The sequence below is a fragment of the Melanostigma gelatinosum genome, assembly GCF_949748355.1.
Source record: "Melanostigma gelatinosum genome assembly, chromosome: 20".
Classification (NCBI taxonomy): Eukaryota; Metazoa; Chordata; class Actinopteri; order Perciformes; family Zoarcidae; genus Melanostigma; species Melanostigma gelatinosum.
In genome coordinates, this window is record NC_136653.1 from 14,685,811 (window position 1) to 14,709,880 (window position 24,070).

The 24,070-nt window shown below is 38.6% G+C and overlaps 2 protein-coding genes across 3 annotated transcripts; both read right to left on the reverse strand.

Moving 5' to 3' along the window:
* Nucleotides 1–103: 103 nt before the first annotated feature.
* bdh1 (3-hydroxybutyrate dehydrogenase, type 1) lies at nucleotides 104–13,034 on the reverse strand (the record flags this gene model as incomplete). Its single annotated transcript, XM_079292565.1, has 5 exons — nucleotides 104–1,031; nucleotides 1,503–1,655; nucleotides 1,751–1,892; nucleotides 2,134–2,244; nucleotides 12,822–13,034. 5 exons carry the CDS (start codon nucleotides 13,032–13,034, stop codon nucleotides 571–573), a joined length of 1,080 nt encoding a protein of 359 aa, XP_079148691.1. The 3' UTR covers nucleotides 104–570.
* Nucleotides 13,035–13,447: 413 nt separating this feature from the next.
* On the reverse strand, nucleotides 13,448–22,563 carry LOC306794260 (glycogenin-1-like). Of its 2 annotated transcripts, XM_079292295.1 has the most exons (8): nucleotides 22,466–22,563; nucleotides 20,700–20,835; nucleotides 20,401–20,575; nucleotides 20,143–20,305; nucleotides 16,333–16,459; nucleotides 15,065–15,281; nucleotides 14,639–14,683; nucleotides 13,448–14,374 (listed from the first exon to the last, which is right to left on the reverse strand). In XM_079292295.1, exons 1-8 carry the CDS (start codon nucleotides 22,470–22,472, stop codon nucleotides 14,228–14,230), a joined length of 1,017 nt encoding a protein of 338 aa, XP_079148421.1. In that variant the 5' UTR covers nucleotides 22,473–22,563; the 3' UTR covers nucleotides 13,448–14,227. The 2 variants fall into 2 exon arrangements, with proteins under 2 accessions (XP_079148421.1, XP_079148422.1); XM_079292296.1 differs by lacking the exon at nucleotides 14,639–14,683.
* Nucleotides 22,564–24,070: the final 1,507 nt, after the last annotated feature.

A 24,070-nucleotide genomic window follows, 5' to 3' on the forward strand; every position in this document is an offset into this window, starting at 1 on the left:
CGTGGACAGCAGTGGTAGTTTTGTATGATGCATGTGCGCCACTTAGTGGACGCCTGTGTTATTACTACTGGCACCAACAAATGAGACCTTCGACCAAACATCACCACATTTTGGTCACTTTATTCAAATCAAGAACGATACTGCGATTGTAACATAAAAAAAAATCTATTTTCATTCATATTCTAACCCAGAAGATTCCCATACGCAAAACATCACAAGTATGGGGGGGGGGGGGAACGCAATCTTTTTAATTCAAGATGTCACAGCAAGCAATAACGATGCAGTATTTATCGCTACGAGTACGCCATAGCCTCGCTGATATTCAACACAAAGTAGTTGCTACTTATCATGGAATGTATCTGTAGAGAAAGTTATGATTCTTGTAAGACATACAATAAGCAAAGTGCAATAATTAACTTGCAGTTTATAAAAATCATTGTTTTAAGGCTTGATCAGTGAACGATTTAAAGTGCCGAGGCACGCGTAGCAGAGAGAGTCTGTAGCGACATAGTGGAGTAATATGATGCTGTGTGACACACAGCGAGCTCTTTACGGGAACAGCTCCTCTTTTTAGATGTAGAGGAAGTCAGATATGGCGCCAGGAAGGTGGGTCATCAGCTGCACTCTGATCCAGCTGTGTGGCTCCATGGGGTGGTACCGTGTGTAAGGATGCTTGGACACGATGGCATCAGTGATGTCATCCAGAACAGAAGCCGGATCCTTCTGTCCGCTGTTGGAGGAAGAGCGGATCAGAGCCATCATGTGCTCAAAGTGGGCTTTCCCATAATCCTCCTTGACTTGCGAGGGAGCCTCGCTCCACAGCTTATTGGCCGTGCTGGCCACGGCGTCCCGGGTCATGATGGCCGCTCTGAAGTTGCCCGGTTCAATTATGGACACTTTGACTCCCCGGGTCTTCATCTCATGGCGAAGGCAATCAGAAAAAGCTTCCACGCCGTATTTAGCTACACTGTAAGCTGACTGCAAGCTGCCTCCCATCCGCCCCATCATGCTGGACACGTTCACAACACGTCCTGCAGAGATGGAGGTTACGGGTTTGGTACACTATCTGAGGCTATGTTGGCTGCTGATAAACTGTCACAAACAACTTTGCATATTCTGAGCAGCAAGTAATCCAAGTTTTCTATTTCCTTTAAAATATCTATCAAGTTGTTATTGCACCTAAGCTGCGGAAAGAAGCACCATTCACAGTACACAACACTACTTTAGTATTTTAAAAGAAAATACTAAATGGTTTTTTTCAGGACAGTTTGCATTATTGGCATTCCTCACAGAAATCAGGGGACACAACTTATTGGTTGGTTGCACTCTTTTCTTTCAAAGAGGAATTCTAAGAATGCTGGTAATCATAAAGAAACTTGGAGACAAGTCTTGTAACAAAATGAAAGAAGTGAAATCCATTTTGGCCACTGTTCAACATCCTGTATGTGTGTCACAAAGGGATAATGTCTAACATACAGTTTGTTTGTTTTCCAGTCACTGACCTTTGGCCCTGCGGATTAATGGCAGAACCGCTTTGGTGACCCTGATGGTGCCCCACAGGTTGACCTCCGACACCTGCTTGTAGGTGTCCATGGGGGTGAACTCTACTTCCCCAAACGTTGACACTCCAGCGTTGTTCACCACAGCCCAAAGACCTGGATCATGACCAGTGACATAGTCAAAGTAGAAAAAAAACGTCTGTGAATGAACACATCAAGTTTGGTGAATACATGCAAGTTGTTTACAGTACCTGTTTCTGTGTCCTCCAGGCTCTCCTTGACATATTCCACAGCCTGGTCCACCTGCTCGTCACTGCAGACGTCCAGCTGGACGACCTTCATGCGATCTGAATGAAATTCTTCCAGTTCCTTTGCACCCTCTCCACCTTTATCCTGCAAGGATGTCACGTCTTCTTAGTTACACACAGTCATGACATCAAGATGAAATGCACCAATAGAAGTCCGTTGCAATGGAAAATGCATTCAATGGATTCAAAAGAAAGTAAACAAATGATAGTCACTTAATACATTTTTCATCCTTGAATTATCGTTCTGCTTACTCTTGTAGAGTTGCATCAGTACCTCTTTAGGACAGTTGTAATGGATGAGTAGTTACCGTTTGTTTTATCTGTACCTTAAAAAGACATCCAGCAAAGACCGTGAAGCCAAGCTTGTGTAACTGTTTGGCAAGTGCATGACCAAATCCACTGTCACAACCTGTAACCAACACAGCCTTTCCCTTCACCTGCACAAAGGGGCAGAAAATAGTAGTTTTTGCTAGGTTCCCGAAGAGAATAAGCTGTAAAAAGCTGATGTACATTAACATATAACATAATAAAAATAAAATATTCAAGATTGTCTACAGCACAACCCGCATGAACAATAACGGAGTCAGTTTTGTTATGTATGTTTGACATGTTACACTGACTTTTTTCGACATGTTTGTTTTCGATATGTTTGATGAATTACATCTACAGAGTGAATATTCACAGCCCCTCTCCAGTGATCCCAGGCTTCAAAATAAACCTCTCGACTGTTCATTCCTTTCCGTCTATACTATGACTTTTTTCGACATGCTATATCAGCGGTTCCCAAACTTTTTAGGTCGTGCACTACATCCCGGTGTCTACATCCCGACCGAGTTCCCGTTCGACTCCCGTTCGACTCCCGTTTTAAATCTTACAAAGGGGATTTTCATAATTCATGTTTTTATTTTGTGAACAAATCCCACTTTTTAAATTAAAATATATATATTTTTAAATATTTAATATTATGACACCATCAGACGCCATTACACTTTTCCTCTCGCGCACCCCCTAGAGGCAGCTCGCGCACCCCCAGGGGTGCACGCACCACACTTTGGGAATCCCTGTGCTATATGACGACTTTTTTCGACATGTTATACCATGATTTTTTCGATAAAATATACGAGGACTTTTTAATCACTTTTTTCGACATGCTATACGATGACTTTTTTCGACATGCTCTACTGTGACTTTTTTCGACATGTTATACTATGACTTTTTTCGACATGCTATACTATGACTTTTTTCGACATGCTATACTGTGACTTTTTTCGACATGCTATACTGTGACTTTTTCATGACTTTTTCGACATGCTATACTATGACTTTTTTCGACATGCTATACTGTGACTTTTTCATGACTTTTTTCGACATGCTATACTATGACTTTTTTCGACATGCTATACTATGACTTTTTTCGACATGCTATACTGTGACTTTTTCATGACTTTTTTCGACATGCTATACTATGACTTTTTTCGACATGCTATACTATGACTTTTTCATGACTTTTTTTCGACATGCTATACTGTGACTTTGTCATGACTTTTTTCGACATGCTATACTATGACTTTTTTCGACATGCTATACTATGACTTTTTCATGACTTTTTTTCGACATGCTATACTGTGACTTTCTTATGACTTTTTTCAACATGCTATACGTTGACTTTTTTTGACACGCTATACTATGATTTATTTATTACTTTTTTCGACATGCTATACTGTGACTTTTTCATGACTTTTTTCGACATGCTATACGATGACTTTTTCGACATGTTATACTATGACTTTTTTCGACATGCTATACTGTGACTTTTTTCGACATGTTATACTATGACTTTTTTCGACATGCTATACTATGACTTTTTTTGACATGCTATACTATGACTTTTTCGACATGCTATACTATGACTTTTTTCGACATGCTATACTATGACTTTTTCATGACTTTTTTCGACATGCTATACTGTGACTTTCTTATGACTTTTTTTGACACGCTATACTATGATTTATTTATTACTTTTTTCGACATGCTATACTGTGACTTTTTCATGACTTTTTTCGACATGCTATACTATGACTTTTTTCGACATGCTATACTATGACTTTTTTCGACATGCTATACTATGACTTTTTCGACATGTTATACTATGACTTTTTTCGACATGCTATACTGTGACTTTTTTCGACATGTTATACTATGACTTTTTTCGACATGCTATACTGTGACTTTTTTCGACATGTTATACTATGACTTTTTTCGACATGTTATACTATGACTTTTTTCGACATGTTATACTATGACTTTTTTCGACATGTTATACTGTGACTTTTTTTCGACATGTTATACTGTGACTTTTTTCGACATGATATACTGTGACTTTTTTCGACATGTTATACTGTGACTTTTTTCGACATGTTATACTGTGACTTTTTTCGACATGCTATACTGTGACTTTTTTCGACATGCTATACTGTGACTTTTTTCGACATGCTATACTGTGACTTTTTTCGACATGTTATACTGTGACTTTTTTCGACATGCTATACTGTGACTTTTTCATGACTTTTTTCGACATGCTATACTGTGAATTTTTCATGACTTTTTTCGACATGCTATACTATGACTTTTTTCGACATGCTCTACTGTGACTTTTTTAGACATGTTATACTATGACTTTTTTCGACATGTTATACTATGACTTTTTTCGACATGCTATACTATGACTTTTTTCGACATGCTATACTGTGACTTTTTCATGACTTTTTTCGACATGCTATACTGACTTTTTTCGACATGCTATACTGTGACTTTTTTCGACATGCTATACTGTGACTTTTTTCGACATGCTATACTGTGACTTTTTTCGACATGTTATACTATGACTTTTTTCCACATGTTATACTGTGACTTTTTTCGACATGTTATACTATGACTTTTTTCGACATGCTATACTGTGACTTTTTTCGACATGCTATACTGTGACTTTTTTCGACATGTTATACTATGACTTTTTTCGACATGTTATACTATGACTTTTTTCGACATGTTATACTGTGACTTTTTTCTACATGATATACTGTGACTTTTTTCGACATGTTATACTGTGACTTTTTTCGACATGTTATACTGTGACTTTTTTCGACATGCTATACTGTGACTTTTTTCGACATGCTATACTGTGACTTTTTCGACATGCTATACTGTGACTTTTTTCGACATGTTATACTGTGACTTTTTTCGACATGCTATACTGTGACTTTTTCATGACTTTTTTCGACATGCTATACTGTGACTTTTTCATGACTTTTTTCGACATGCTATACTATGACTTTTTTCGACATGTTATACTATGACTTTTTTCGACATGTTATACTATGACTTTTTTCGACATGCTATACTGTGACTTTTTTCGACATGCTATACTGTGACTTTTTTCGACATGCTATACTGTGACTTTTTTCGACATGCTATACTGTGACTTTTTCATGACTTTTTTCGACATGCTATACTGTGACTTTTTTCGACATGCTATACTATGACTTTTTTCGACATGCTATACTGTGACTTTTTCATGACTTTTTTCGACATGCTATACTATGACTTTTTACGACATGCTATATTTTAACATGCGATTTTAAAAGTCATAGTATAACATGTCGAAAAAAGTCACAGTATAGCATGTCGAAAAAGTCATAGTATAGCATGTCGAAAAAAGTCATAGTATAACATGTCGAAAAAAGTCATAGTATAACATGTCGAAAAAAGTCACAGCATAGCATGTCGAAAAAAGTCATAGTATAACATGTCGAAAAAAGTCATAGTATAACATGTCGAAAAAAGTCATAGTATAGCATGTCGAAAAAAGTCATAGTATAGCATGTCGAAAAAAGTCATGAAAAAGTCACAGTATAGCATGTCGAAAAAAGTCATGAAAAAGTCACAGTATAGCATGTCGAAAAAAGTCACAGTATAGCATGTCGAAAAAAGTCACAGTATAGCATGTCGAAAACAGTCACAGTATAGCGTGTCGAAAAAAGTCAACGTATAGCATGTTGAAAAAAGTCATAAAAAAGTCACAGTATAGCATGTCGAAAAAAATCATGAAAAAGTCATAGTATAGCATGTCGAAAAAAGTCATAGTATAGCATGTCGAAAAAAGTCATAGTATAGCATGTCAAAAAAAGTCATAGTATAGCATGTCGAAAAAAGTCATGAAAAAGTCACAGTATAGCATGTCGAAAAAAGTCATAGTATAGCATGTCGAAAAAAGTCATAGTATAGCATGTCGAAAAAAGTCATGAAAAAGTCACAGTATAGCATGTCGAAAAAAGTCATAGTATAGCATGTCGAAAAAAGTCATGAAAAAGTCACAGTATAGCATGTCGAAAAAGTCATAGTATAACATGTCGAAAAAAGTCATAGTATAACATGTCGAAAAAAGTCACAGTATAGCATGTCGAAAAAAGTCACAGTATAGCATGTCGAAAAAAGTCACAGTATAGCATGTCGAAAAAAGTCACAGTATAGCATGTCGAAAAAAGTCACAGTATAACATGTCGAAAAAAGTCACAGTATAGCATGTCGAAAAAAATAAACAGTATAACATGTCGAAAAAAGTCACAGTATAGCATGTCGAAAAAAGTCACAGTATAACATGTCGAAAAAAGTCACAGTATAGCATGTCGAAAAAAGTCACAGTATAACATGTCGAAAAAAGTCACAGTATAGCATGTCGAAAAAAGTCACAGTATAACATGTCGAAAAAAGTCACAGTATAGCATGTCGAAAAAAGTCACAGTATAGCATGTCGAAAAAAGTCATAGTATAACATGTCGAAAAAGTCACAGTATAGCATGTCGAAAAAAGTCATAGTATAACATGTCGAAAAAAGTCACAGTATAGCATGTCGAAAAAAGTCATAGTATAACATGTCGAAAAAAGTCACAGTATAGCATGTCGAAAAAAGTCATAGTATAACATGTAGAAAAAAGTCACAGTATAGCATGTCGAAAAAAGTCATAGTATAGCATGTCGAAAAAAGTCAACGTATAGCATGTTGAAAAAAGTCATAAAAAAGTCACAGTATAGCATGTCGAAAAAAGTCATGAAAAAGTCATAGTATAGCATGTCGAAAAAGTCATAGTATAGCATGTCGAAAAAAGTCATAGTATAGCATGTCAAAAAAAGTCGTAGTATAACATGTCGAAAAAAGTCACAGTATAGCATGTCGAAAAAAGTCATAGTATAGTATGTCGAAAAAAGTCATAGTATAACATGTCGAAAAAAGTCATAGTATAACATGTCGAAAAAAGTCATAGTATAACATGTCGAAAAAAGTCACAGTAGAGCATGTCGAAAAAAGTCATAGTATAGCATGTCGAAAAAAGTCATAGTATAACATGTCGAAAAAAGTCATAGTATAACATGTCGAAAAAAGTCATAGTATAACATGTCGAAAAAAGTCACAGTATAGCATGTCGAAAAAAGTCACAGTATAGTATGTCGAAAAAAGTCACAGTATAACATGTCGAAAAAAGTCACAGTATAACATGTCGAAAAAAGTCATAGTATAACATGTCGAAAAAAGTCACAGTATAGTATGTCGAAAAAAGTCACAGTATAACATGTCGAAAAAAGTCATAGTATAACATGTCGAAAAAAGTCACAGTATAGCATGTCGAAAAAAGTCACAGTATAGCATGTCGAAAAAAGTCACAGTATAGCATGTCGAAAAAAGTCACAGTATAGCATGTCGAAAAAAGTCACAGTATAGCATGTCGAAAAAAGTCACAGTATAACATGTCGAAAAAAGTCACAGTATAGCATGTCGAAAAAAGTCATAGTATAACATGTCGAAAAAAGTCACAGTATAGCATGTCGAAAAAAGTCATAGTATAGCATGTCGAAAAAAGTCAACGTATAGCATGTTGAAAAAAGTCATAAAAAAGTCACAGTATAGCATGTCGAAAAAAGTCATGAAAAAGTCATAGTATAGCATGTCGAAAAAAGTCATAGAATAGCATGTCGAAAAAAGTCATAGTATAGCATGTCGAAAAAAGTCATAGTATAGCATGTCGAAAAAAGTCATAGTATAACATGTTGAAAAAAGTCACAGTATAGCATGTCGAAAAAAGTCACAGTATAACATGTCGAAAAAAGTCATAGTATAGCATGTCGAAAAAAGTCATAGTATAGCATGTCGAAAAAGTCATGAAAAAGTCACAGTATAGCATGTCGAAAAAAGTAATAAATAAATCATAGTATAGCGTGTCAAAAAAAGTCAACGTATAGCATGTTGAAAAAAGTCATAAAAAAGTCACAGTATAGCATGTCGAAAAAAGTCATAGTATAGCATGTCGAAAAAAGTCATAGTATAGCATGTCGAAAAAAGTCATAGTATAGCATGTCAAAAAAAGTCGTAGTATAACATGTCGAAAAAAGTCACAGTATAGCATGTCGAAAAAAGTCATAGTATAGTATGTCGAAAAAAGTCATAGTATAGCATGTCGAAAAAAGTCATAGTATAACATGTCGAAAAAAGTCATAGTATAACATGTCGAAAAAAGTCACAGCATAGCATGTCGAAAAAAGTCATAGTATAACATGTCGAAAAAAGTCATAGTATAACATGTCGAAAAAAGTCATAGTATAACATGTCGAAAAAAGTCATAGTATAGCATGTCGAAAAAAGTCATAGTATAGCATGTCGAAAAAAGTCATGAAAAAGTCACAGTATAGCATGTCGAAAAAAGTCACAGTATAGCATGTCGAAAAAAGTCACAGTATAGCATGTCGAAAACAGTCACAGTATAGCGTGTCGAAAAAAGTCAACGTATAGCATGTTGAAAAAAGTCATAAAAAAGTCACAGTATAGCATGTCGAAAAAAATCATGAAAAAGTCATAGTATAGCATGTCGAAAAAAGTCATAGTATAGCATGTCGAAAAAAGTCATAGTATAGCATGTCAAAAAAAGTCATAGTATAGCATGTCGAAAAAAGTCATGAAAAAGTCACAGTATAGCATGTCGAAAAAAGTCATAGTATAGCATGTCGAAAAAAGTCATAGTATAGCATGTCGAAAAAAGTCATGAAAAAGTCACAGTATAGCATGTCGAAAAAAGTCATAGTATAGCATGTCGAAAAAAGTCATGAAAAAGTCACAGTATAGCATGTCGAAAAAGTCATAGTATAACATGTCGAAAAAAGTCATAGTATAACATGTCGAAAAAAGTCACAGTATAGCATGTCGAAAAAAAGTCACAGTATAGCATGTCGAAAAAAGTCACAGTATAGCATGTCGAAAAAAGTCACAGTATAGCATGTCGAAAAAAGTCACAGTATAACATGTCGAAAAAAGTCACAGTATAGCATGTCGAAAAAAATAAACAGTATAACATGTCGAAAAAAGTCACAGTATAGCATGTCGAAAAAAGTCACAGTATAACATGTCGAAAAAAGTCACAGTATAGCATGTCGAAAAAAGTCACAGTATAACATGTCGAAAAAAGTCACAGTATAGCATGTCGAAAAAAGTCACAGTATAACATGTCGAAAAAAGTCACAGTATAGCATGTCGAAAAAAGTCACAGTATAGCATGTCGAAAAAAGTCATAGTATAACATGTCGAAAAAGTCACAGTATAGCATGTCGAAAAAAGTCATAGTATAACATGTCGAAAAAAGTCACAGTATAGCATGTCGAAAAAAGTCATAGTATAACATGTCGAAAAAAGTCACAGTATAGCATGTCGAAAAAAGTCATAGTATAACATGTAGAAAAAAGTCACAGTATAGCATGTCGAAAAAAGTCATAGTATAGCATGTCGAAAAAAGTCAACGTATAGCATGTTGAAAAAAGTCATAAAAAAGTCACAGTATAGCATGTCGAAAAAAGTCATGAAAAAGTCATAGTATAGCATGTCGAAAAAGTCATAGTATAGCATGTTGAAAAAAGTCATAGTATAGCATGTCAAAAAAAGTCGTAGTATAACATGTCGAAAAAAGTCACAGTATAGCATGTCGAAAAAAGTCATAGTATAGTATGTCGAAAAAAGTCATAGTATAACATGTCGAAAAAAGTCATAGTATAACATGTCGAAAAAAGTCATAGTATAACATGTCGAAAAAAGTCACAGTAGAGCATGTCGAAAAAAGTCATAGTATAGCATGTCGAAAAAAGTCATAGTATAACATGTCGAAAAAAGTCATAGTATAACATGTCGAAAAAAGTCATAGTATAACATGTCGAAAAAAGTCACAGTATAGCATGTCGAAAAAAGTCACAGTATAGTATGTCGAAAAAAGTCACAGCATAACATGTCGAAAAAAGTCACAGTATAACATGTCGAAAAAAGTCATAGTATAACATGTCGAAAAAAGTCACAGTATAGTATGTCGAAAAAAGTCACAGTATAACATGTCGAAAAAAGTCATAGTATAACATGTCGAAAAAAGTCACAGTATAGCATGTCGAAAAAAGTCACAGTATAGCATGTCGAAAAAAGTCACAGTATAGCATGTCGAAAAAAGTCACAGTATAGCATGTCGAAAAAAGTCACAGTATAGCATGTCGAAAAAAGTCACAGTATAACATGTCGAAAAAAGTCACAGTATAGCATGTCGAAAAAAGTCATAGTATAACATGTCGAAAAAAGTCACAGTATAGCATGTCGAAAAAAGTCATAGTATAGCATGTCGAAAAAAGTCAACGTATAGCATGTTGAAAAAAGTCATAAAAAAGTCACAGTATAGCATGTCGAAAAAAGTCATGAAAAAGTCATAGTATAGCATGTCGAAAAAAGTCATAGAATAGCATGTCGAAAAAAGTCATAGTATAGCATGTCGAAAAAAGTCATAGTATAGCATGTCGAAAAAAGTCATAGTATAACATGTTGAAAAAAGTCACAGTATAGCATGTCGAAAAAAGTCACAGTATAACATGTCGAAAAAAGTCATAGTATAGCATGTCGAAAAAAGTCATAGTATAGCATGTCGAAAAAGTCATGAAAAAGTCACAGTATAGCATGTCGAAAAAAGTAATAAATAAATCATAGTATAGCGTGTCAAAAAAAGTCAACGTATAGCATGTTGAAAAAAGTCATAAAAAAGTCACAGTATAGCATGTCGAAAAAAGTCATAGTATAGCATGTCGAAAAAAGTCATAGTATAGCATGTCGAAAAAAGTCATAGTATAGCATGTCAAAAAAAGTCGTAGTATAACATGTCGAAAAAAGTCACAGTATAGCATGTCGAAAAAAGTCATAGTATAACATGTCGAAAAAAGTCATAGTATAACATGTCGAAAAAAGTCATAGTATAACATGTCGAAAAAAGTCACAGTAGAGCATGTCGAAAAAAGTCATAGTATAGCATGTCGAAAAAAGTCATAGTATAACATGTCGAAAAAAAGTCATAGTATAACATGTCGAAAAAAGTCACAGTAGAGCATGTCGAAAAAAGTCATAGTATAGTATGTCGAAAAAAGTCATAGTATAACATGTCGAAAAAAGTCATAGTATAACATGTCGAAAAAAGTCACAGTAGAGCATGTCGAAAAAAGTCATAGTATAGCATGTCGAAAAAAGTCATAGTATAGCATGTCGAAAAAGGTCATGAAAAAGTCATAGTATAGCATGTCGAAAAAAGTCATAGTATAGCATGTCGAAAAAAGTCATGAAAAAGTCACAGTATAGCATGTCGAAAAAAGTCATAGTATAACATGTCGAAAAAAGTCACAGTATAGCATGTCGAAAAAAGTCATAGTATAGCATGTCGAAAAAAGTCATATAACATGTCGAATAGTCATAGTATAACATGTCGAAAAAAGTCATAGTATAACATGTCGAAAAAAGTCACAGCATAGCATGTCGCAAAAAGTCATAGTATAGCATGTCGAAAAAAGTCATAGTATAGCATGTCGAAAAAAGTCATGAAAAAGTCACAGTATAGCATGTCGAAAAAAGTCATAGTATAACATGTCGAAAAAAGTCACAGTATAGCATGTCGAAAAAGTCATAGTATAGCATGTCGAAAAAAGTCATAGTATAACATGTCGAAAAAAGTCATAGTATAACATGTCGAAAAAAGTCATAGTATAGCATGTCGAAAAAAGTCATAGTGTAGCATGTCGAAAAAAGTCATAGTGTAGCATGTCGAAAAAAGTCATAGTGTAGCATGTCGAAAAAAGTCATAGGCAAGGCCAGGCAACTTTATTTGTATAGCACATTTCAACAAGGTAATTCAAAGTGCTTCACATAAAACCATTAAAAGCATCAAAACACAAGGCAAAAGAAAAGGGGATTTCAAAAACAATTAAAAAACAGTGTAAGAAATAAATGCAGTTGTAAAATGCAGAAATGCAGGACATTGATTAATATATTCATTGAACGTGGTTCTATTAAAGGCAGCAGCAAACAGAAATGTCTTCAATCTTGATTTAAATGAGCTGATGCTATGCTATGACTTTTTTCGACATGCTATAGTATGACTTTTTTACTTTTTCAACATATTACATCCTGACTTTGACACTTCTGACTTTTTAATAATTTTAACATACTATACTGCGACTTTTTAATACTTGACACTTTTCTATGACTTTTTTTCGAAATAGCATACTATGACTTTCGATTCACTATACCATTACTTTTTTATCTATCCAACAAAAATCGTATCTTTATTAGATTTGTATGGCATACTATGGCATTTTTACGACACAATTTATTAAATGTTATTTAACTTATCGCATGCAGTACTATGACTTTTCATGACATATTTATGCCACATACTATAGTATACGTACATTTTACAAGGCACATTTTTGATGACATGCGAAGGTGTTGCAGTGAAGAGGCTGTCATTAATTCTCACCTGTGGGAAATAACGTTACTGACATTACCGTTACTCTACTGCTGCCCTAAAGTTGTCATCCATCCAAGATAATACACTACCACCTAGAAGACATTGGCATTAAGTCATGTCCGTGTTGGGGATTACAGTACATGAGATTACTTTACCTCAACCGATCCTCTAGGAATTCGAGGCGTTGCCACATACAACACAAAAATGAAATACAGCACAACTATGCACTCCGTTACACTAGTCTCTGGTAAGCCCAACGTCCTAATCGCCGCATTCAGCAGATAAGGAAATCCAAAACCCAACGCGACGGTCAGAAACACCGAAAACGACACCAGAAGTGCCACTCGGAACACTGAGAGGGGATCCATGTCGACGGACTGGTGAGTTTCCCGTCGAAGCTCTCAACGTCTACACAAGGTAGCGTGGGTTGCGGCACGCCCCCTGGAACGTTATGACATCACAAATCACAAGGGCTGAGTCCGTATTTGTGACCTGCATCCGTAACTTTGCACAAAATACTAACGTTATATATTGACGCTTTCAGACGTTAATGGTCTTCACCATGTCTTACATCCACAAGCGTCTAACACAAAACAGAATCGGGGTTGGCTGTCGGAGAGTGAAGCGAAACAGGAAGTACGCACGATTGAAACCTCTTGGCTTTGGGTATTGAACAATGTTTTACCTTTTTTTTTTTATATCTACACAAATAAACAAAGTCAACTGGTTTCAGTTTAACGAAGACCTAAATTGAAGAAAATAAACACCGTAGCAAATCCCAAACGTTGAATGATATTTTAATAGTTCCAAAAGGAAGACTTTACAGTACAGAAAACATTCTGGTCAAGTACAACACAAGAGTTCAAAACTAATGTCCTACACAGACTGCACAGAAGTAGCTAGCTGCTAGTCCACAGAGAGGGTGATGGCCATAGATAAAGAGAGCAAGAAGGCACTAAGGAGTATGGCAGGATAACCAGCCTATGGCATTTAGACGTGCTGTAAACATGCTTTGAGTGGTGTTAAACTGAGGCCATTTCCCCCGCCAATTCAAAAGCATGAGCAATAAACTGAGAAAAACAATAGTTACTGCTCAGACGAGTGCATGGTAAAAAAATGACATTAAAGAAGAAAAATTTGCGTCACGTTAGTGACTGCTAATCTTTGCCACGACTCATACAAAACACCCAGCTCAACTTATTAAAACGAGCATGGGCATGGAAGAAATGGAAAACTGTATGCGAAATCTATATGTTGCAAATACCTTTGAAAAGAGTGAATTTATGTTATCAATCTTTCCTGATTTTCTTCACAGTGCTGCAGGACAGATACCTGTGGCTGGGTGAAACTGAATTATGACTTGCAGAAGACATAACTTAGTGGGGTAGTGCTGGTTTCTAGTTCAGTAACAGCAAAGATTGAAAAATGTTTTACAGAATTTTCTTGAAAGACCTGTAGTGAGTTTGTTAAACTGCAAGCGCTGGTTTGATATCCCGCTTCATTACTTCTTTAATTGAGAAAAACTACAAGTGCCACTTCAATATCCCACTTCATTGCCTCTTTATTTGAGAAAAGAATCAAGCTTTTTCTTGATATTGTCAAATGAGTCCATTCCCATGTAGTCTGCCTGGCCTTGCTCCCAGTTCTTCTTCCGTTCTTCTGAGGACAACTGGGCTTCGGCTTGTTCGAGTGAAGTACAGCTCTCATCCTTTAAAAATGTTTTTAAATAAAACACAGATTAGTGAAACTGAGCAGGAAAACTGAAAATGAAGACACAGACAGCCCAGACAGATCACATCCTTTTGCACGCATTGCCTTTTTTCGAAGCACTGAACTATTTATACGTAGCCTTTCCAAATTAATGGCGACAGGCAAACACACGCGGAAGCTCTGCAGAGCTCTCAGAGTAAGAGCAGTAATAGCATTAAACCAGGTGCCAACAAACAGTTGCTGCTAGCTATAAAATACATACCCATATCTCTTCCCTCTCAAAAGTGACCATGTCACTGTGCTGGAACTTTTTGAGATGAATTGGAAGACAGAAAAGGAAGTATATCATCCAGAATCAGAGCAAAATAAAAGTGGGGAAAAAAAAGACAGTATGCGACAGGAGAATACATGTGCTTACATAAATATGGGACAATCTATTTCCACACATGCAGTACTTTCCTGCATTGTCAATGAAAGCACCACAATCAATTATTTCTGATAGAGCTGGACAATCTGGAAACCTGCATGTCGATGGTCCAAAATAGTGTGAGCTGTAAAAAGGTGATCATATCAAAAATCCTAAGGAAGCCGTTTCTTTGGCCGAGTTTTCATTGGCTTGTTAAATAGACTCTTATACTGGTAGTGTAACTGGAAGCCTGCAGGTCGAATAAAACGTATGATCATTCACCTCCACACATCCGGAGTGGAAAGGCTCGTCTCCGTACTGCCCCTGCAGCATGGGCACCACAGCGCTGGAGTAAAGGCTCCACCAGTCCAGGAGGAACGTGGGGTGCGTGGCGGCCTCGTGCACATTTCCTGTGATCCGTTTGGATTTGGCGTCATAGCTGTAACTCCATGGCTTGGTCTTCCCGAGGAAATGGACCACCTTGGCATTGCCACCAAACCTGAAATGAGTAGCATGGTAAATTAGAACATTTTATATAGTGGACGCTTTAGTATAGTTAGACTTAGCAGATTAAGTGTTTTATGAATTACGTGTCTCAGTCACAGCTAAAAGAGTAGATGTCATTTTTGCTGATCATAAAATGAATCCTTATGCAACTTCTGCTGAACAGTGTCCTCTGTGGCTGATGGTAAACTACTGTTAAGCTAAAATACAGTTTCATTTGTGTCATACATGTTGTCAGCATTTATACGAAAACAATTATATGGAGTTTTAGAAAAGTCTGCTGTCCCCAGTCATATTGCAAGATACCATCAATTTAAAATAAGATAAACATTGCACATTATGGCACTGCACAGGCATTAACCTGCTTATATTGGACTACATTATAATGTATAGCATCTCCTTTACCAACCCGACAGATATGGATTTCTTTTCAGTGTTTGCAAACTGCACATGAAACACAAATAACCCTGAATCTGGCCCTGGGGGCTTGCCAGACATCTTAAGCAATAGTATTGCTTACAACTAACAAGTACAGACTTGTTTATCACCCTTGACATCCTGATTTGGATGCCAGGAAATGCCAAACCTAAGATCTTGTTGATGAGGTTTGTTTCCATGGAGGACAGAAGTTGTGAGGCAGAGGGGCAGCGAGGCTGGGAGCTTAAGCCGGAGCGTACAATGACCAGTCCTAGAGGCGAACATAAAGGTCTTTAAATAAACCACTCTATTTTAGGCTTGGGTTTCAGCTGTTGGGAGCTCAGGGGGGATATCCAACCCAGCGCTGAGGCCTGCTGGAATATTAACTGCTCCGTCTCTCCCGTAACCCGACGTCGTCACGTTGGGACTACGCGCTCATGTGAGCGAGCGTCTGCCAACATTTCTGCTTCGCATCCGATACGGAAGACTTTAGTCACACCAACCGTCTCTCTGCTATCGTATAATAAAAACTTTGTGGCCGTATATACACGGCAGGAGCTTAAACGGCAGAAACCGCAACTACTGTGTGAATGTTTTTAGAAACATGACCTCAGTACTCCGACACTTACTGCTTGAATGCTGGAAGGTAAGTGTAGATGGCTACGCTGCTGAGGTTGTAGATGAACGGGAGGTGTTTTGATATATCAGCTGTTGCCCAGTCACTGAAAAAGCCATTCAAAACACCTTGGTCTCCTCCTGCAACAGAGGGCAAAAAAAAAAATCAACACAATGTACTCATCACGAATAATCTGGAGTTTCAGATGTGGTTCAACTCTGAGAAAGCAGTTAGAGTGGATAACTGCAATGGGATATTTCCACGGCTATTCGGGAGAAGAAAGTGAAAGTTCTCAGTACTACGCTTTGAATTACTTTTAAATGGCATTTTCATAAATGCGTTCTCAGGGATGAGAACACTTCAGGTAACTTCAGGTCAAAAGAGAGACTGCATATTGTATTTGTGTGAACAGTCTGTGAGAAACTGGTATGAGTCAGAACAGTCAACTTTGTCATGCAAAGCAGCTGACAAAATGCTTTTAACGCACGACTAGATAGCTTCTTTGAAAGAGGACAAGCAGACAGAGTTCAGTCAAATGATCTGCACACCTGTGACAGCCACAATAATTAGTCTTTCCACTTACGCTGGTCAACTTTAGTCTGCAGCCTGCTGACACCAGCCCAGACAAGCAGTTAGAGAAATGTTCCCACACATTCAGATGATTTCCTTCACATGGCTTGTTTATGTGAAATATAATGCTCTGACTTGCATAACTGCACTGGCAGATCTGAATAGGTTTCACCTCACTGGGTTTTATCAAATCATATGAAGCCATGCATGAGCACGGTGTGGATTTATATTGTAGATGCTGTACAGAGCCTTAAAGAGACACGATGTACAGAACACGTCACTGTTGACAGCACTCTCCACTGAAGGCAAAATATCAAAGATCAGTGTGTTGTGTAAGGGTACACACACACACAGTATACAAAGAACCCAGCCACACATATACACATACATCAAGGCTGGGTTCCGACTGTAAAGTTGCCAATCATAAAAAATAAAAACATGAACTGAAAGATACAAAATGTTCTCTTGAGTCGGATCATTTTTATTCCTAAATAAGAGATTCAAAAAAAAGTATCGCCATTGAAACCAAGGTGTTTTATCTGTACTTCCTATCTGCCCTATTCACGACTGCTCTAATGTAAATAATAGAACTAGACACAAGTATTAAAAGGTTTTGCCCCTCTGTGCTGTTCATGTACATCAGCATTGACTTAACACTCATATTAAAAGTTTGCACAAGAGTTGCCTCAGGTCCTCGGGGCCCAACTGGAGGGCTGGACAGCCACTTGCCCTCGCTCAATTTGCCTAATTTAGGACTTGGGACGCTCTTGTCTCGGCGGTGGCTTAGCCAACTCAGTTTGGGGTCCAGCGATACAACTGCCGTTAAGTAGGTTACACTTAAAGTACACAACTAGATCTGAATAGAGTCGAATGAAAAAGCCTTTTCAGTGAACATCTCCTCTGTTACATTGTGACAAACCACCAGCCAGAACACAGCATTTCAAAGCAAAGCTAAAACACGACGCGCTCATTGACTATTCATGCTGAACCACGTCGCCATACAGCAAGTCATCGGACTGAACCTGGCACACTATGAGACGTTGGCCTGTAATCGAAGTTACACAGTAGCACAGGACTGTACAGTCTGAAACCGCAGAAGTTTAAAATAACAGATGCAGTTTGTGTGAACACACAACCTCTACTGGGCATTTCAGACTTCACATGGGGCCGAGTGTCTTCATTTTGAGGGGCTGAGCAAAGCTCAGCAGGAATGTGCTTTTATATCTGCCAGTTTGTTTTGGCAGCGGACTTCATTGGAGCCACAGATGCAGAGATCTAGCCTCAGGGTCCAACCGCTGAAATTATTTCCCTTTTTGCCTTACCTCAGCAATGTTTTAATATCATCCATGAACTGCAGAGGGACAGCGCTGCACATGTACATCATGTACTCCTTATAGTGGAAGGGAGCTGAAAAGGTCACGGCAACGGCAACTCATGCCCCAGTGCCCATGAAAAGACAACCCATGGCTATCAATACGACGGCTTTACTGACATCCCATTGAAATAGTAGATAGAAAAATGGCGAGTTTTCATAGACAGCGGCATCTTTCCTGGAAAAATGAAGGCAACAATGTCTCGTCTGTGCGCGTCATGGAAAAATTCTTTTCAACAAACTCGGCCAGAATGAGTCGGCACTTGAAAGCACCGGCCACCAATTACGGTAGTTTGCTTTTCTCACAGATGGAATCCGTTTCACAGCATCACAAAGGAGAACAGCTTGACCGTTTCATGTTAAAAAGGTCCGCTGCTACTAACAAGGACACGCTCCGGCTCTCCCAGCCCTACTGTACGTTGCAGCCTGTTTATTCCACGACTGGTTCCTTTGTTTAGTGGCATTTTGAGCAGCCCGAGGAAACGATGAGGAAATTCGTTTCCAGTTACAGTATTGCCTTCAGCGTTGAAGTAAGAAATGACAGTAGACAAAAGCCAAAGCTGCATTTGAGTTCATGCTGAAAAAAAGTGTTGCAATTACACAGTTTATCCAGCAGAGAGCATGCACAAGTTCATTGTTCAGTACCTATCCTGACAAACTATTCCAGGCTCTTCATTACAAATAGTTTCTTCACAGTATGTGCTTATTGAGATCCATCTTCATAATATTTTGCATCTTTCTGCAGTTAAAATCATTCACTAAAGCAGGACACTGTAAAAGATAAGGCAAAGTAGGAACCTCTTAATACCTGCAAGACTTTTGTATACTTTAAATACTAATTGTATACATCAAAGTGTTTAAGAAAGAGGGCAATATAGTTTAAAATGAATGTTCCGTCATGGTAAAATGTTTGCAGTTACCTTTAAAAAAAAAAGAAAAAAGGGACTCTAATAGTTTCATGTAATGTACAAAAAGTGCTGTAACCTTTTGTGGAAAGCGAAGGTGGTAGAGCTGCAGTATATGAGAACCCCAGCGCCCTACAAGCGTTGACTAAAGTTATTTTAAACCTGATACGGAGCCAAAACAACGACCACAATTCAGTTACAGTCGGCCTCACTGAGAAGAGCTGCTGAATGTCAACCAGCGCTCTGTGCAAAACACGACCTCTCAAATTGAACCCCTCCCCAGTGAAGCCCTGAGAATAACTCCGCAGAGCGGCAGAGCCTGTGACAGGAGGGCCTTGTGTCCGGGCACCGGGCTCGATGAAGGCCTCACTCAGAGCAAAAGATCAACAAGGTCAGTTTAACAACATGTTACCAGGAACTCAATGTTCCGCAAAGCATTCATGTTTGTGTGCGTTTGACTGAATAAAAAAAAAAAAGTTTGCAGACTTCAAAACTAGAAATACTTGCAATTATCTACATATGTACTAAATCACTTCTTGTAATGTATTTGGCAATGACATGTCATTTGGAGAGAAACTTGTACATGACAAATACATTTTATCAAATACCAACATGCAGAAATTAGTTCAGAAGATAATCTACGATGTGACGTGAATAGTTTGAAAATGTTTTGGGAAATGCATTGAGTCCTCGAGTTGTCATGGAAAAACAAGTTGTTGTAACTGGGAGTTATATTGTGGTGCCAGCATTGATCTTCTCATCCAGAGTATTGGAGGTCAGTGAGAAAAAGTATTTCCAAGAATGTGGAACTATTCCTCAGTAAAGTAGGGATGCAACTATCAAATAAACTACTACCATGCCAACGGTGACATCATCAAACTACTGGGTTTGCCCAACAAACAGCTAAAAACTATCAACATAAAATAAAAAACATTTCAGCACAAAACTAAAATATCAGAAGACGTTCTCCTCTTACCATCAAAGCTGCCGTGTTCTGTACAATACTGGAGCAGTTTGCCGTGAGTCTCCTCAGATGGCCGAAAAACAAACACGCCGGAGTTGAAACAGTCAGGCCAGCCGGGGTCGGGAGCAGCAGACAACTCTTCTCTGTCAAACAAGTCATCTATGTTTGACAGCACCTAGGAGGCAGACAAACACAACACTAGACATTAGACAGTTGCAGTAAAACATCTTGGAATGTTCTTGCCTTAGAAAGAGGCTCAGTTAGTCTCACAAGAGTGTCTGCGTCCATGAAGACACATTTGGAGTAATGCGTCAGAGTCCAGCAGTGGAGTTTGGTGAAGGTGACGCCCAGGTCTGGCCTCTTCATCATGGCCAGGTGCGCCGTGTCGCCGCTGTCCAAGACATCCACCAGCCTCACCTCGTCAAAGATCCCCTTCAGCACGGACCTAATGATTCACAATACTATAGAATGAGTCGCCAACGATCCAGGTGGAGAACATTCCTCGACAAGAACGCCGACAGGTGCGATTTAGAAATGTTGGACCAGCAGTCGGAGGTATGGTTTCTTACCGGCAAGGCTCTGACATTCGTGGACCAATGAGAGCCACCAGCTTCTTGGTTGTGTTGTGGTTTCGGAGGGACTTGCCCAAAACCATGGCTCCCCGACCATAGCTGTCATTGGTGGCCAACGTCACAAACGCCTGGTCTGTTGAAGAAAGAACATTTAACAGCAAAGATGATCTGTGATGTTAAAAAATTAAAACTTCTCTCAACTTAAAAAATGTTTCCTGTTAAAGAGTATCTTAACTTTATCCAACACACTTGTACATCTTTTTCTGAAAATATTTCAACAAAATCCAGCAAACAGGTTTCAGAGCCAAAGTACAACATGCAAATCCAAAGAATCTATCTCCAGTTGGGGTAAAGCACAATGGGGATGGTGGTGGGTTCAACAAGTATCCTCATCATTTGACTCACACTGACGCATTCAATTTGCCATCGATGCATCAAATAGTTGAAGGTGTTTGAGACTTAACTACATTGCGACTGCGCTGCAAATATCTTGACATGAAATCACATGTTTGGCCAGCAGGAACATAAAAGATAGCCTGAGAAACAATAAAAAGCATAACGGCAAGTTATTTAAAATACTCAAACAAGCAGAGTTTCCACAAACTCTATGGCCTTGCCTTAAAAAAAAGAGAAAAGTAGTCTCCAGTACCAGATTAAATCTCATGAAGTGGAGTTTTATTTGCAGAATAGTGCCTACTCTGTGCCACCACCTCTGACAGCAGGGAGGAAAATCTGTCACCTCGCTGCCAAGGCAAGCCTCAGAACAATGACCCGCCTGTGAAAGGACATAAACTGCAGTGATGAAATGCACATGGCAGCTGGGAAGGTTGTGTGACTGTAGCATGTGCGCCAACACGGAGCCCACGTGGATTGTATAAGCAACCTTTCAGTACTCGCCAACCAATAACAGTCAAAGACAGCAACACAGTACGCAGAAAACCGTTAAGAGTGAAGTGTTGCCCCATCAGAGTTGCCAGGAAAAGTTGCTCTCAGCACCACACCTCTTTTCTCTCACCCCCCCTCCCCTTTTTCAACTGGCACAACAAGCTCTGTATTGTTTATGCATGAAGCCTAACATGAACCACATCATGGAGTTGAACCACAGCCTATAGGGTGAGGGAATGTACAGTACAGGCTGCATATCCACTTCCCCCAGTAAGAGAACACCACAAGTGGGAGGTGGGTAATGGAGAATAGTGACATACAGCAGCACAGGCTTTACAAAGCTCAGCAGGACCATTATGTCATTCATTAAAAGCTTTCCCCAGAAGAGAAGAAGGCTTTAATCTGAGTTATCGGTTAATGGCTCCTGATTAGGATGTCTAGTAATAAAGTAAATATATTCAACGTGACGAATGGCGTGGAGCCCACAGTACATCCTAACTGGCGACACTGTGGCTTAAATGTCATATATGGCAACATGTTTCAGATATGGCCGACAGCGTCACGCGAACTGCTCGGACAGCGAGACACAGGTGGCGACACAGATTACGCAAACGCTACTTTCACGCATTAGGATTTAACTCCGCTAACTTCGGAGGGGATTTACAAACATTTAAACCAAACTACAGGCAAGGAACTTTTAACGACATGCTGCCATTGCCACCACAGCGACACAGTGATGTTGAACGCCAGCAACCAACGGCTCGCGAGCCTTTTAAACTTCACACGAAACACGTTTTAGTTTAAAGGTCTGGCCCCCACGTTGGAAGCGAAAACACGCAACACCGCAGTTTCTTTGAAATGTTACGAGGTTTACGTACCAGCCATAACTGAAGAAGTCGAAGCTACTTTTTCAAGCCCGGACCCGAAGAAGCGACAGCTCAGCGTGGAGGAAAAAGGACTGACCAGATCCACAGACGTGGATTTATACCAGTATGACAGCAGCCAATCACAGCGTCATGTGACGGTCCGGCACACACCCACCTGTTCCCCACGCGAGCCTCCACAACCCCCTCCGGCACTCAGGAGTTCTACTGTTCACGTGTTTACACACTATTCCGCGTGAATGTGGACACACATGTATCATTTAGTGATTTTGAACAGACTTTTATTCAGTTAAAACTTTACAGCTGATCCAGTCAAGTAATCTTGACCTTTAAATAATTTCACATTCCCAAGACATCCGTCTGCAGCCTTGACCTTTCACGTGGCTCCCTTGGCGGGTGTTATCTGTGCTGTTGATGATAAAGTAGAGATGGTGATGATGCTGTAATGAGGTGCCGAGATGAACAACATGTTCCATATTTTAGGCGACAGTTTGGATTGTGTCGCCCTCTTGTGGAATAAAGACAATATATCATGACAGAAACAAGACAAACAGAAGCGGCTGTGGAGGTCTGTGCGCCTCCTGCACTGTGTTACACAACAGTGGATTCTTTTTAGTTGTCTCAGTAAATTTCTTGAGGTAATCCTCAGATTAAAAGGTGTTTTGGGGCGTGGCTCTTATACTAGGGGTAGGGGGATAATACACTTTATTTTTTCTTGTTTAAAGAAAATAAAACATATTCGTGAGTGCATGTATGTCATGGTATATTCCCTGAACTGCACGAGTGGAATTATGAACACAGCTAGCCCAGGAAAAAATAAATCCCTACCAGTAATATGATACGGAGGGACTTAGCTTGGGAGCCGGAGGGTCGCCGGTTTAAGTCCCCGCACAGACCAGATAGTCTCAAAACTTGATTCGATTGGATTTGAAACCTTCAGTTTACAAATTTGCATTTGTCGTAATGTCACAAAAGCAGCTGAATTTTCACCTTCTGCTCCAGAAATGTGTGCCAGTGCAGTTAAACTCCCTGCTGGTCGTTGGCTCCTTTATTTTCTCCAAATGCTTGGCACAGTGGAGACGCTGCCAAGGAGTTACTCTGTGGGTGTCACGCGCTGTGCGGCTGGACTAAAATCCTTGACTGATACCCCCACCCTCCCACCCTCCCACCCTCCACCACTGGAACAGCGCCAGAAGGGTCTGATACAGTACATCAGTAGATTCTTTATTGTTAAAGTTAAATGTCTCACTATGTTTTCTTGGGCCATGAAGGACTTTTTTTTAAAGCATATTATTCCATAATTTCTGTTCACACAAGTTTCCTGACCCATTAGCGACGGGCTGTGAAGTGTAAGCATCATTGTATTCACCATACACACACTGTTTGTTGTATATTTTCATACAAATGGCAAAGGTTCAGTCCATCAGACGCTTTATTATCATCATATACACATAAAAAAATGATTCAGCATGTGGGGATGGATCATTGATTTTATTGTTTGCACTCATCTTGACATTCTGTCAAGCACAGCAAGGAAACATGGCGGGTGGTGCCCGTATCCATGGATACAGGCTAGAGATGGCTGAGAGGTTGGAGGGG

Coding starts and splice junctions, on each gene's coding strand:
- LOC306794260 (XM_079292295.1), bottom strand. Junction 14,684..15,064: donor TCCACTCCGGATGTGTGGAG/GTGAATGATCAT, acceptor CATCTCAAAAAG/TTCCAGCACAGTGACATGGT. Junction 14,375..14,638: donor TTGAGAGGGAAGAGATATGG/GTATGTATTTTA, acceptor ACATTTTTAAAG/GATGAGAGCTGTACTTCACT.